At 41.6% G+C, this 14402-nt stretch overlaps 1 protein-coding gene across 3 annotated transcripts in view; it reads right to left on the reverse strand.

Annotated features, from left to right (window-relative positions):
• GRIA2 (glutamate ionotropic receptor AMPA type subunit 2) overlaps positions 1–14402 on the reverse strand; it is a 117011-nt gene that overhangs the window by 51855 nt on the left and 50754 nt on the right. For all 3 annotated transcript variants that reach the window (XM_061584420.1, XM_061584421.1, XM_061584419.1), the window contains exon 3: positions 3228–3467. In XM_061584420.1, coding sequence (XP_061440404.1) covers positions 3228–3467 — 240 coding nt within the window. The remainder of the gene's footprint in view (positions 1–3227; positions 3468–14402) is intronic.

Genomic DNA, 14402 nt, shown 5'->3' on the forward strand with positions numbered 1-14402 from the left:
GTCTCCTAACAATGCATTTTGTATGTTATTTTCACTAATATATTCATTTTATGTGCAATTTCCCTTACTATATGCATTTTTGGGAACATTGGTTGGTTAGAGAACTGCACTGCAAAATTTGGATAACTGTGAATTTTGAAGGCTGGCTGTGTTTCAGTTCTTATGTTGTTTTGGAAAGTAGGAGTTTGATAGATTTGGCTTTAAATGTGAACTGAATCTAACTTCTTCCCCATTCCTAATTAAAAATAATTATTACCAATTTAAATTATTTCAACTGATTGAGTTTTAAAATCCTTATCAGCTCTTCGTTCTAATGGGTTTAACTGGTACATCCAGGATTTCTGGTTTGTCTCAGTTAATAAGATTTAGTTTCTTGAAACAACAGACATATGTTGCTGGCACTTCTACAAGCCTTTTTAGTGTGACACCAGACCAAAATGTGTGTCAAGGGCCCCTTAAAGATGTCTTATAGCTTGCCAAAGCTCTTTAATGAGGCAATGAAGCATTCTGGGAATTGTAGTTCCCAAAGGTGAGCTAGTAAAATAGTGACACAAATTTCCTTTCTTTCACAAGGCAGCTGCTTGTGTTTCTTAGTTCAATGAAGGCTATATGAGCTGAATTAGACAACACAAGCAAATAGATATAACTCAACCCAAGAGACCCTTTTAAAAAATCCAGACCTTAACACCAACTTTGGAAGGAGGCAACGGGAAGCAGACAGTAGTGTAATGGCAGATTCAGAAGTGCAGGATCCCTTCATAACAGTCACAGCCATACCCCCTCACAGCCACACCCCCTTCTAAGATTACAGAAACTCTGATTGGCTCCATTCAGCAGGAAACAACAAGGTTTCTAAGCCACATTTTGACTGAACATCAGGAAAAACTTCCTAACTGTTAGAACAGTACGACAATGGAACCAACTACTTAGGGAGGTGGGGGGTTGTCCAACACTGGACGCAACAGGCAACTGGACAGGCACCTGTTGGGTAAGCTTTAATTTGGATTCCTGCATTGAGCAAAGGATTGGACTCAATGGCCTTATAGGCCCCTTCCAACTCGTATGAATCTATGAAGCAAATTGGAAGACTCCAAATTGGATTGCAGCCCTGGGCTCCTGCTGGGAGGAAGGACGGGATATAAATCAAATAAATAAATAAATAAATAAATAAATAAGACTCTTCTCAGTGGCTAACACACTATCCTTTCATGTTGATTGGTTCATAGGATGCTGGAGACATCGGGACCCTGCCAGGACATGGTTCCCCCAAAAATAAGAGGTCCAGGACTCCGAGACCATGGACGGCTACACCCCTGGAAGCAGAAAAATGTGCATGTATGCTGAATCCCTTACCTGCCACTACTCCACTCCCAAACTCCTCTTAGCCAGTTCCCTCAACTACGGCCTTCCAGATGAGCATTTGCAATAGGGGGAATTAGCTGTGTTTTAGAGTGGGGAGGGGGGGAGCAGAGAGAAATTGCTATTAAAAAGTGATGAGTGAGGAAAGGGTTCTCTCTCACACATAAGCTGATTTTCCACTTCACATCAGCCTCCTTTGTGTGGTGAAACAACCATTGAAGACTTTACCCGCATTTGTGCATATTATAGCGTTCAGCCCTAAATAAGACTCATGAAATATGAAGCTTGCAAAACAGATTTTAGGGATATTTACAGTAAGGTAGATAGTACAGACTAGTTAAATGTCACTTTGCAGTGTTGCAGTCATGCCTGTCAATTAATCCCTTTGCAAGATCAGAATGGTCTTTCCTATGCCTCAGTTTCTACAACAGGGAAAAAAAAACAATAAAGGGATAAGAGAATGAATGCAAGACATAATTCACTAAAGATTCTACAATGGCTCTCTGTCGTGATATTGTCAAAAAGAATTCCTGTTAAATGGGTCTTGTAAGGAGAATTACTTTAGTTCTTTAGAATCTAGACCAGGCTTTCCCAACCTTTGGGTCCCCAGATGTTGTTAGACAACAATTCCTATCAGCCCCAGCCAGCACGGCCAATGGTCAGGAATGATGGGAATTGTAGTACAGCAACATCTGGGGACTCAAAGGTTGGGAAAGACTGATCTAGACTGTGGAATCTACGGTGGAAGACTTTCACTAGCACAGAAGGATACTGAACTCTTTCAAAGTCAAAAGTTCTCCCAAGAGGATGAACAGTGAATGCTTATTATATTTGCTCTAAATAGATGCTAATTTAAATTTGTTAGCTGGCTAGCTTTGACTCTAAGTATTAAAATAGTACATGTGAAATAAATAAATAACCCAAACAGCTCCTTAGTGCTGTTTAACCCTTGCCAGATGACATCTTAGGAAATCCCACCATTTGCTAGTCATGGTTTGGCTTTACATTAACTGCTGCTTCCATCCATGAATAATGGAGGACAATGTTCCCTCCAGGGGCAGCTCCTTACACAACTCCAGAGGGGTCAGGCAGGCAAAGGGGGCTGCTTCTTGAAGGAAATTAGACATGCTTTTATTCACTTGACCTTTTCAGAATAACGGACTTCAGAAAATACATTCCTGGCTTGTCAAACCATAGTTTCAGCAAGCCTGGAATGACCATCAGGTCCACACACTCCCTCCCCCCCTCGATTTCTTGTGACACCTCTAACTGCAATGTAGCAGAATAATGGGAAGAAGAAACTTTAATAGCATAATGTTATACATGTGCCAGTGCCCCCCTTTTTTGCATGGGCTTTCTCTGCTTATCTTTTAAGAGCATTTTCCTGCAATAAAACATGTTCTTGAAGGTAGGGATTTGCAGTGAGCCTTTGTCGTTTAAGAAAACATTGTCATAATTTTCCTACATCTAGACAGAGGAAGATGGATGGGTGGAGTGCACAGGGAGCCTTTCCTGACAGCTTCCCTAGGAAAATTCATACTGTGAAAACCATGGATTTTAAATGAAGGTCTTATGTCACTCTCAAAAGACTGGTTCTAGCATATTTTCTTCAGAAGGAGTCCTTTTGGAATTATTTGCAGATATATGCACATGGATTTATTTATTTTTCAAAAAAGACTCATAGATCCAGATGGCAGTTCAGACTGCTGTGAACCCTGTTAAACAAGCCGCTTTCTCTCCTTAAACAACCAAGGCTGGAACTTACAAAACTGTTCACACTTGGTGCTTCAAGTCTGCTTTATCATTTCAGTTTGGTTTATGGTGCAAAATTAATTTCAATAAGTCAATTTCAGTGAATAACTTCTTACCTCTGTCACTGTCATATAGATAGGCAAACTTGGTCCACTGGTAATATTCAATCAAGCTCAGAAGTGCTCCCTTAAGGTCAGGCCTCATCTGGATGACAAAGGGGTGTGTTCCATCTGTTGGGAAGCTAGGTGTTATGAAGGAGACATGAAGCGTTCCACAAAATGATGTGATGGTATTTACAGACTTCTTGTCATAAAATCCAAAAATAGCAAAGACTCCTCTTGAAAACTGGGAGCAAACTAGAAGAAACAGATAAAAAGAAAACATTTTAGAGACTGCTATTGAAATGCAATTTTTTTTTAATGGACAAAAGTCTGGGAGACAATTTTGTATGCATACTAAAGAGTGGTTGAGACTAACCAGCAATTTTGCTAAGAAACTGAAGCCATTCAAATGTGTTCCTGTAAGTAGGTCCCTCTGTATGTCCCAAAAGACTTCAGTGTCCTCATCGTCATCTTGAATAACGCCACACACATATGGTGCTCCACGATATGTGCATGGCATTAATAAGAATGGAAATGCTTAGGTTGTAGGCCAGATAACAGATTTGGAGGTTCAGCTCAGATCACCAAAGAGGACCATGTGTTTGTAAGCAAAACTGTTGGCTACACATATGTGAAACTGAAATGCATGTTTTTGTAAAGCTTGCAACTTCATCGAGGATATTAGAAAAACTGAAACTTACCCTACTTCAGGGGTGGAGAACCTCGTAGGCCAAATTTTACAGGTAGGAGGGTCATTCATCAATCCATCACATGATTGATACATGGGTTGCAAAAATCCCTTACTGCCACTGAAGGAAGCTTGAGGAAGAAGCGGGCTTTCTTCTCTTGCTTCCAAGCAAGGGGAGGAATAGTGAGGAGGTGAGAGCAAATGGGAGAAAGAATTCTTCTCTTTGTTGCTTCCTCCCCCACCACCACTGCAAGGGAGAGAAGAAAGCCTACATTTTAAAATGAAGGCTTTTCTTCTCTCGCTAACCACAAAGGTGGTAACAGGGAAAGGGGTTGGAACGAAGGGAGAAAGAATTCTTCCCCTTGTTCTGCCACCACTGCAGTGATGGTGGCAGCAGCAGGGGGTAGAAGGAAGTGAACAATTGTTTCCCTCCCCCCGCGGTTGCTGAATTACGCACACCAGGAAGGAGAAGTGGTTCCCACTGAATGGAAATTGCTTTCCCCTCTTTGAGGAAGGTGCACTCCTATCAGCTGATGAGTGGTTGGGAGTGCATCTTGTTCTAGCAAAGGAGCAATCGGGAGCCCACTTTAAGCTCCCAATTGTTCCTCTGAAGCTCTGCCCTTACCTGACTCATACCTGATGTCAGGTGTAGGGCAGGTGGGTGTGGCTTTGCCAAAACAGCTTCAGAAGCCAAATGGGGTGGCCTGGGGGGCTTCAGTTACTCCATGGGCTGGAGGTTCCCACCCCTGCTCCACTGAATCTGATTCACCCTTGATGGTGATTTTTTTTTATCCTCGAGTACCTAGAAAAACCCATGACATATTTTGCCTCCACCATTGCTTATCATTATAGGACACTTCTAATTTAAATACACAACAGTATTTTTTTTCTGTTTTAAACTATCTTTATAAATGTCAGGGGCCTGTGCAACAGTTTGATGGCTATCAGCTTCCACCACGGACTGCCACAGAATGGGAAGGGGGAATGGGAGACTAAATTCTGTTTAAGGTAATACGTAGTCTGATCCTACAATGCAGCCCCCACATCTCCCTTATTTGTCACATTTCCTATAAATATCACCTGCATAGGAAGGCATTGAAGCTTGAACTCCAAATTAGTCATTCACCCTTAATGACACTCAGGAAAGACTCAAATCTGATTGCCCATCCAGTATGTGATCCTTAATTGCCCATCCAGTATGTGATCATCACATCCAGTGAAAACGGTAATGGTCTGCCTTCAAGTCAATCCCGACTTATGGCGACCCTACAAATAGAGTTTTCATGGTAAATGGTATTCAGAGGGGGTTTACCATTGCCTCCCTCTGAGGCTGAGAGGCAGTGACTGGCCCAAGGTCACCCAGTGAGCTTCATGGCTGTGTGGGGATTTGAACCCTGGTCTCCCAGATCATGGTCCAACACCTTAACCACTACACCTGTGATCTAATTGTCAAGTATCACTTCAACATGAAATAGATATTTAAAATGCCCATTCAAGCAACAGCCAAAAGGGGGGAGGGTAGAGTGACTGAATGGAAGCAAATATCCACCAAAATAATTGTGGATTAAGGGTTTTACAAGGGTTTCTTACCTCTCTTCTTGAAATCCCAACTTTTGAACAAAAAATGTTACCTACAGATGTCTGAGCCATAGCAAACACTTTCTTCCCATAGTCTTTGATCCCTCTTGAATCTGTTAAATCTTATTTACATGTTTTCTATTTAGCTATGCATTGCTTGTTGTGGACTAGTTGATGTTGTTCTATAAAACTCTCAAACGACTAAAACCATTCTTTCTGTACATTTTTTGAGAAATACAGAAAGCTAATGCAAAGGACATAAAAGCAGGAGAGAAGCAGCAGAAGCACTGCACATTGTGTTGTAATGCTCATTTTCATTAAACTTTTACTATCAGAATTATAGGACTCAGCAGAAGCAGGTCCTTCTCTGTGGCACCTCAGGTCATGGAGCAAGAAGAATAATTTCTTGAGTGTAAATAGAATGCTGATTATTTCATTTGTATTACCATCTCAGACAATAAAAGACTAAAACAATTGCTGATCAGTAAAGCTTGGATGAACCATTCCATCTTTTGGGGTCATTCTCTTCAATGACTCTGCAAATGCAGCTTGTCCATAGTTTTATTTGCTATATGAATGAGAGTGGAGACAATCATAAAAAATACTTATGGTTTAAGAAACATTGGCATTTCAACACTGAACACTATGGCTGAAAGGATATCCCATTGACTTAAATGGCATTTAATTCTCAATAGCATCATAGCTAATAAGATCAAAGATTCTTAGGATCTTAGCTGATCCCCCTATATTATCGCAAAGCAAGGTTCTTTGCTTTCAGTTGGATTTAATCCAAATAAAATGCTAGAAATTAGATGGCAAGACTTAATCCATTCACTCAAAATACTGTTAATGTCAAATAGGAAGCTAGAAAAAAAGTAAGGATTCAAGATTGTAGTCTCCCTGCCTGTTTCTAAAAAATGAAACTCTAAAAGCGCAATGGCAAGCAATTCCAACAAGGGGAAAAGGGGGGAAACAACAGAAGAAGCCAATGTGGCTTCACAAAAAGCTTAGAGAGTACCTGAAAACAAAAAGGAACACATACAGGAAGTGGAAAGAAGGCCAGGCCACAAAGGAAGAGTACAGGCAGGTATCACGGAATTGCAGGGATGGTGTCAGGAAGGCTAAAGCTGAGAATGAGCTGAGGTTAGCGAGAGATGCTGAAAGCAACAAAAAAGCTTTCTTTGGGTATGTCCATAGTAAAAGACAGAGAAAAGAAACGGTGGCACAGCTACTCAATGAGGATGGCAAAATGATAACAGATGACAAAGAATAGGCAGAAGTCCTCAATTCCTACTTTGTCTCAGTCTTCTCCCAAAAAAGGATCCGTGACCCTCCCGGGAAACATGAAGTAGAAGGGACAGGATTGGAGCTTGAGATTGATAGAGAAATGGTCAAGGAATACCTAATCACTTTGAACGAGTTCAAATCGGCAGGGCCCGATAAACGGCATCCTAGAGTATTGAAGGAACTGGCTGAAGAACTCTCAGAACTGCTGTCTATTATCTTTGAGAAATCATGGAGGACCAGTGAAGTGCCGGATAACTGGAGGAGAGCTAATGTTGTCCCTATCTTCAAAAAAGGCAAAAAGAAAGAACCGGAGAACTACAGACCAGTCAGCCTAACATCAATCCCAGAAAAACTCTGGAGCAGATTATGAAGCAGTCAATCTGTAAGCACCTTGAAAACAATGCAGTGATTACTAGGAGCCAACATGGATTTATGAAGAACAAATCCTACCAAACTAATCTTATCTCATTTTTTGACCGGGTAAACTCTCTTGTAGACTGTGGGAATGCTGTGGACATAATATACCTCGATTTCAGCAAAGCTTTTGACAAAGTGCCCCATGATATTCTGATTAGCAAGCTAGCTAAATGTGGGCTGGATGGAACAACTATCAGGTGGATCCACAGTTGGCTCCAGAATCGTACTCAAAGAGTGCTTATCAATGGTTCCTTCTCAAACTGGGCAGCAGTAACAAGTGGGGTACCACAGGGCTCGGTCCTGGGCCCAGTGCTCTTTAATGTTTTTATTAATGCCTTGGATGAGGAGGTACAGAGCATGCTTATCAAATTTGCAGATGATACAAAATAGCTAATACCATGGAAGATAGAAACAAAATTCAAAGGGACATTGATAGGCTGGAGCATTGGGCTGAAAACAACAGAATGAAATTCAACAGGGATAAATACAAAGTTCTACGCTTAGGAAAAAGAAACCAAATGCACAGTTATAACAGGGGAGATACTTGGCTCAGCAATACGACATGTGAGAAGGATCTTGGAATTGTCATTGATCACAAGCTGAATATGAGCCAACAGCGTGATGTGGCTGCAAAAAAGGCAAATGCTATATAAGGCTGCATTAACAGAAGTATAGTTTCCAAATTGTGTGAAGTATTCGTTCCCTTCTATTCAGCACTGGTTAGGCCTCATCTTGAATACTGCATCCAGTTCTGGACTTCACACTTCAAGAAGGCTGCAGACAAACTGGAACAGGTTCAGAGGAGGGCAACAAGGATGATCAGGGGACTGGAAACAAAGCCCTATGAGGAGAGACTGAAAGAACTGGGCATGTTTAGCCTGGAGAAGAGAAGACTGAGGGGAGATATTATAGTACTCTTCAAGTACATGAAAGGTTGTCACATAGACAACAGCCGGGACCTCTTCTCGATCGTCCCAGAATGCAGGACACGGAATAATGGGCTCAAGTTGCAGGATGCCAGATTTCGACTGGACATCAGGAAAAACTTTCTGTTAGAGCCATACGACAATGGAATCAATTACCTATAGAGGTCGTGGGCTCTCCGACACTGGAGGCATTCAAGAGGCAGTTGGACAGCTATCTGTCGGGAATGCTTTGATTTGGATTCCTGCATTGTGCAGGGGGTTGGACCTGATGGCCTTAAAAGCCCCTTCCAACTCTACTATTCTATGATTCCTCCCCACCCCAACATGTTTATACATGTCTGGCTACTCATAATATGTGGAGAGATATGAAACTATTGTTTGACTGTTTGAACCTGTCCATCATTCCCATGTTACGACAATATTCAGCTTTCTACCACACATCATTGGAAAGCTGGCCTGGCCAGACACTTTGTCAGATTACATCTCTCTCACTCCAGTGTGCCTAATCTGGCAGACCTTACTAAGAAGACAGTTTGGGTTAGTGCACCACAGAACAAAGGTGGAACACTCTCCCCTCACTATAGCCCACTGGCAATATCCCTCTACCACAGAGATGGGGAGCCTCAGGCCTCTGGCCCTCAGGCCTCTGACTAGGCCATATTCCCCAATGGCTCTGCTTTGCACCCTCCTTAAGTGTTTTGCCTGGCTGGAATGTGTTCTTGCATTTTGATAATGCTTCTTGCATGAGTTTATGAGTGCAGGTAGAAATGAGCCTACTGTACAAAGGTAAAATTCACATTTGTTCCTCTGTTCACTTTTGCTTCTAGTCTCACCCACCTTTGGTATGTGGCCCCTGGAAAGTTGGCCAGATGGGAATGTGGCCTCATGGTGAAAAAGGTAACCCACGCAACCTGTTCTCCATCCACATACATTGTCATTCATGATGGTGCTGGTCCCTTCTCTTCATCTGCTCACAATTTGCTATTGTTGCTTCTACCATGGAGTGTGGTGAGGTGCTGAAGTCCATGTCTATTTCTTCCATGAATGCAGCTAGAGGTGGAACTGGATTCTCTTGTTGCGTATGTACCCTCCACAGATAAAAATAGAGACACTGGCTGGACTGACAATGGTAGAGTCTTGCTTGCTGGCTTCCCACAGGCATCTGGTTGGCCACTGTGAGAATAGGGTGCTGGACTAGATGGCCCACTGACCTGATGCAGTAGGTCTCTTCTTATGTTTTGAGTCAATAGCATACAGACCCAATCGCAGCCTAAACAGAAAGTGGGAGCTAGAAGTGCATGCAACCATATGGCTCTGGGTGACAAGTTGTATTATTATTATTATTATTATTATTATTATTATTATTTTGCTGGGACCTTATGGTGAAGGGCAGGTAGGAAATCCAATAAATAATTAAAAGCAGGTGATGGGGCTCAGTGGAGAAAAACCGCTCAGGAGGAGATGGATGCACTGCACAAGAATAAGACTTGGACCCTGACAGAACTTCCACCAGGCAAGAAAGCCATAGGATGCAGATGGGTGTTCAAGGTGAAGCAAGATGCAGGAGGAGAAATTGAACGCTACAAGGCAAGACTAGTTGCCAAAGGTTTCCTGCAGAAATATGGAGAGGACTATGATGCTACTTTTGCTCCTGTTGTCCGACACAGCACAATAAGAATGCTACTAAGTGTGGCAGCCTCCAAACAGATGCACGTCAGACACCTCGATGTCAAGACTGCCTTTCTGCATGGAGAAATAACAGAGGAGTTGTACATGCAACAACCTCCAGGTTTCATGAACCAGAAGCAAGCACATCTTGTATGCAAACTTTAAAAGGGCCTGTATGGACTCAAGCAAGCCGCAACAGCCTGGAACGAGAAACTGGATAAAATGCTCAAGGAGCTAGGCTTCAAGCAAGGTGAGGTAGACCAATGCCTGTACACCAGAAGCAAAGATGGACATTTGACATATATTCTGATTTATGTCGATGACTTGATTGTGGTGACTCAAAGAGATCAAGACTACAGAGAAGTTGTACATCATTTGAACAAAGAAGTTGAAATCAAAGAGCTAGGCACTGCAACATACTACCTAGGCATCCAGATTGAAAGGGAAGCAGATGGCTCCTACCTACTCAACCAAAAACAAAAGATTGTTGATCTTTTAGAGACTCTAGGACTCAAGGATGCCTATCCTGTAGCAATGCCTATGGCAACAGACTTTCTTAAAGACAATGATGTAGGTGAACCTTTACCAAATAATAACAAGTACAGAACAGCAATAGGGAAGCTTTTGTGCTTGACCACAAACACCAGACCTGACATAGCAAATGCAGTATAGATCCTATGCAGGAAAACTAGCACACCCACACAAAAGGACTGGATTGCTGTCAAAAGCGTGGCTAGATACTTGAAAGGGACTATGGACTTTAAGCTGAGATTGCCAGCTAATAGTGATCCAAAGCTTGTGTGTTACACTGATGCTGACTGGGCTGGAGATAGCTCAGACTCCAAGTCAACTAGTGGCTTTCTGTTTAAGTATGGAGATGGACCTATCTCCTGGGCTAGTCACAAGCAAGACATAATAGCATTTTCTTCCACAGAATCTGAGTATATAGCTGCTGCAGAAGCCTGCAAAGAAGCCATTTGGCTCAACAGACTACTAAAGGACCTTGGAGTAAGGGTGCAGAGACCTATCCAGATGATGGAAGACAAGCAAAGTTGTATTAGACTTTCTCAGACTGAGAGAATCACTCCACGTACTAAACATACAGCTATAAAATACCATATTGTACGTGAGTTGACAGAGAAAGGATTCATCAAGATGAACTACTGTTCAACTGCAGAGATGACAGCTGACATCTTGACAAAACCATTACCAAGAGACTGTTTCCAGAGACTTCATGTCAAAATGGGCTTGTTAGATTAATGCATGGAAATTTGAGGAGGAGTGTTGGAATAGGCAAATGTTGCATGTTCACTGGGGGGGGGGGAATTTGGGAAATATCCCATGCACCTGTTCACCATGATGTAACTTCCTTATGGGTGGGGTTAGTTACGTGGTTTCCTCCTTCCTTTGTCCTGGAGGATTTTTTGAATATTCTCCATTGCTGATCTATCCACCATAGAGAGAGGCCGCATGGCAAATGATGCTCTCTGCTGAGAGCATCAATACCAAACACCAACAATGGACTAAGACTTCTTTTCTTTCATCTAAGCTACAGCCTACGTTTCTAACATATGAGGAGGTAGTGAGTAAATGTTTTTATCTTTTACCTAAGAAGATTGTGTCTGTTGTTATTTATATAGAGAAAGGTGGGGCTGGCTACATTCTCACTCTGCTGCTTGTGTTTTTTATATCTCTGCTAAGAAATTGGACCACCAAAGCTTAGTTCCTATTTCTCTCTGGTATTTTTATAATACCGAACAGTGATCACCAATTACAGTTTCTATATATGAAGATTGTAGATGCTTATATATGACTCTTGGAAACAAGGAATATAGAAGGTCTATCTCAAGACTTCACTTTCTGTCATCCTAGGCATATGTAGTGTGGCTCCTTTCAATCTGAGACTAAGAAAGTGTAGAGTTTTTCCTGAGGCAGGGCTCTGAAAATCATGTTTTTTTCCAACTCAGCTGTGACAACAGAGCCTCAGGGCAGGGCAGGCCCAAGACATTTCGCTACCTGAGGCAGAACAGCATGGTGCTCCTGCTCCCAAGTTAAGATACATAGTACCCAAACTATTTTGGCACCTGAGGCAAATACTACTACTACTACTAAAAAATAATAATCCCCAAAGTGTCTCTGCCCCTCCTGGTAACAAAATGCAACAAAAATAATTGCTTAACTAACAGTTTGCTGCCCTTTCATGACACCACATATCTGCTGCCTGAAACAACCCCCTCATTCTGCCTATCTCAGGAGTGGCTCTGAGAAGGTGCTGCCAAGCAACAGCCTGGGGTGCTCACTAACTGGTTCCAGATAACCCAGAAAAAACAAAAGAGAGCTTAGGGGGTGTTGCCTAGCAACAAATTGCAGCTCTTTGCTATCCTCGCTTTCTTCCCCTCTATTTGTCACATCACTTGATGAGATCCCAGTGACTATCATCACAAGCCCCATTTAGCACATTATGTAGCATATTATTAATATTTACCAGTTTCTCTAAGAATTTCTTGATTTGTATATACTTTTATGGCTAAATAATTGTCAGCAATATAAATCACTGTACCCACAGTTAACCGTCCACTACACATATCAATCAGAGTTGTTGACTGCAATCTATCTTACTGTTAAGTGGTCAAAAAAGATTTATTCATATGTCACAGCTGAGATCCTTTATTGATATTTTATTATTGCAACTAATAGCCAGGGAAATAGCCCATTTTCTTATCTCTCTCATTTTTACCATATATCTTTTGCAAATTGACAAAACTCATTCTCAGAGGAATGAGTGATTATTCTTATTTACTCCTAGAATAACCAACTTAGAGATGGCCAGTGCTTTTTTGGTTACAGTAGAGAAAGAAGGGGAAAAATGTATAATCCCACAGCCCCTTCCAGAGCAAACTGAGGGGAAAGGTGGAAAGGGGAGAGAGAACTGGTGACAATTGCTTTCCTCTGTATTCTGTGTTCATTCCATTCCATGTACCATTGGATACAATGTGGTGCTCTGTCTATGAAAACTCATCCTAGAGAAGTTAACCTAGGGCTGTCTTTCTTTTCTTCTCAGTGCCAGGTGAAAGTTTTTCTTTTTCTTTTCTCATGCCTTTTAGTTCCAAAGTCTTGGTTTTGTCTTTGTTTGATGCTGGATTTTAACTGTCTGCTGGTTTTGAAGATTTAATTTAATTCTTATGATTTTATCATTAGCCATTCTGAGATAAAGAGCAACCTAAAGATGAAGATCAACCTAAAGAATATTGGTAATACATAAAGAAATACTGCTATCAATGTTCAAATGCAAATTTCTGGTTGAATCCATTTCAAGGCTATCACAGGAAATAAATCTATAAAGTTTTCAGACACCAGCCCAATGCAGCAATACTTCCTTTAGAAAACAAATGATCCACATGCAAAGGAATACTGCCCAATAATCAAGTCTTTGTTAGGAATGGCCAAAGATAAAAGGCTGCACATTGCACTCACAATAGAGACAAAGAGATAGCAGCCAGGAAATGAGACCCCACAACTGAATACCTAATCAGAATTTTTGAGAATGGTTCTTTTGCAAAAGACCAAGTTAGAAATGTTACAAAGGGGCATCAAAGGCAAGCTGTAAGCAAGTATTTTGGAAAAATAAAACAGGAAGAATACAGACAAAATTCTCCATTGGCAAAGGCCATACAGAATGTGGATAAAAGAGCAATGTATGATGTTTTCCAAAGCTATCGACTCTCTGCAGCAAAAGGTGAGCCACAGAAAAGCAATCTAGAATCTGACTAATCCTATTCTGCAGTGTAACAAACCCCAAAGATGAAAATATGGATAATTGTCTATTCTATGCACATTAGCACCTTTCACTCTGTATTAACGAGTAGGCTCATTGATTCCTTTCGACTGGTCTGCTTATTTCTCTCTTTCCTTCACAGCAAAATTACCCACTACAAATTCACTGTTGCTGTCCTACTCCTGGCTGCTCCGTTTCTTTATGATACTTTGCAAGTCTCTAACAACATAGTGGGTTGGATCTAAAGATCTTATTCTTAACTTAAGGAAGTTTATGGAAGGAAAGTTGCCTGTCCTCTCCTCCTCCCTCCAACAGCTACCTGTACCACAGAAAGCCTCTCCAGAGGTCTAGAGGTTCTCCTGAACAATATGGGACAGGGTGTGATGGGTTGTTTGAGGAATCATCCAAAATTGAGCTTGGATCCTAAGGAAAGTTTCCCCTCCCTTATTCCCCTCCACTTGGGATGCCTCCTGCACCCCATCCCACGCTGTAAATGAGGGCCCTCAACCCTTCAGCAGCTTTTAGGGGATGCAGATGGCTGAAAGGGGGAGGAACGGAAAAGGAAACTTCCCTTAATGAATGTCCTTAACTTATTTCAGAATCCAAGGCTGCTTTCACACTGCACTTTATTCCATTATTCTGACGATTTCTTACCTGGTAATTTGTGCATTATATTTGATCTTTCACATGACGCACAAGCTAACTCCAGAATTCTAGTGTAATGTAGTGGAAGTTTAGCACTAATTTCCATGATAAATGATACCAGAAATAATCTGTTAGCAAGGCTGGGAACCTGGAAGATTGCAAGAATTTTTCGCTAGTTGCAGCTGCTCACATGACAGGCATCCCAG

Source organism: Rhineura floridana, chromosome 9 (assembly GCF_030035675.1).
Source record: "Rhineura floridana isolate rRhiFlo1 chromosome 9, rRhiFlo1.hap2, whole genome shotgun sequence".
NCBI lineage: Eukaryota > Metazoa > Chordata > Lepidosauria > Squamata > Rhineuridae > Rhineura > Rhineura floridana.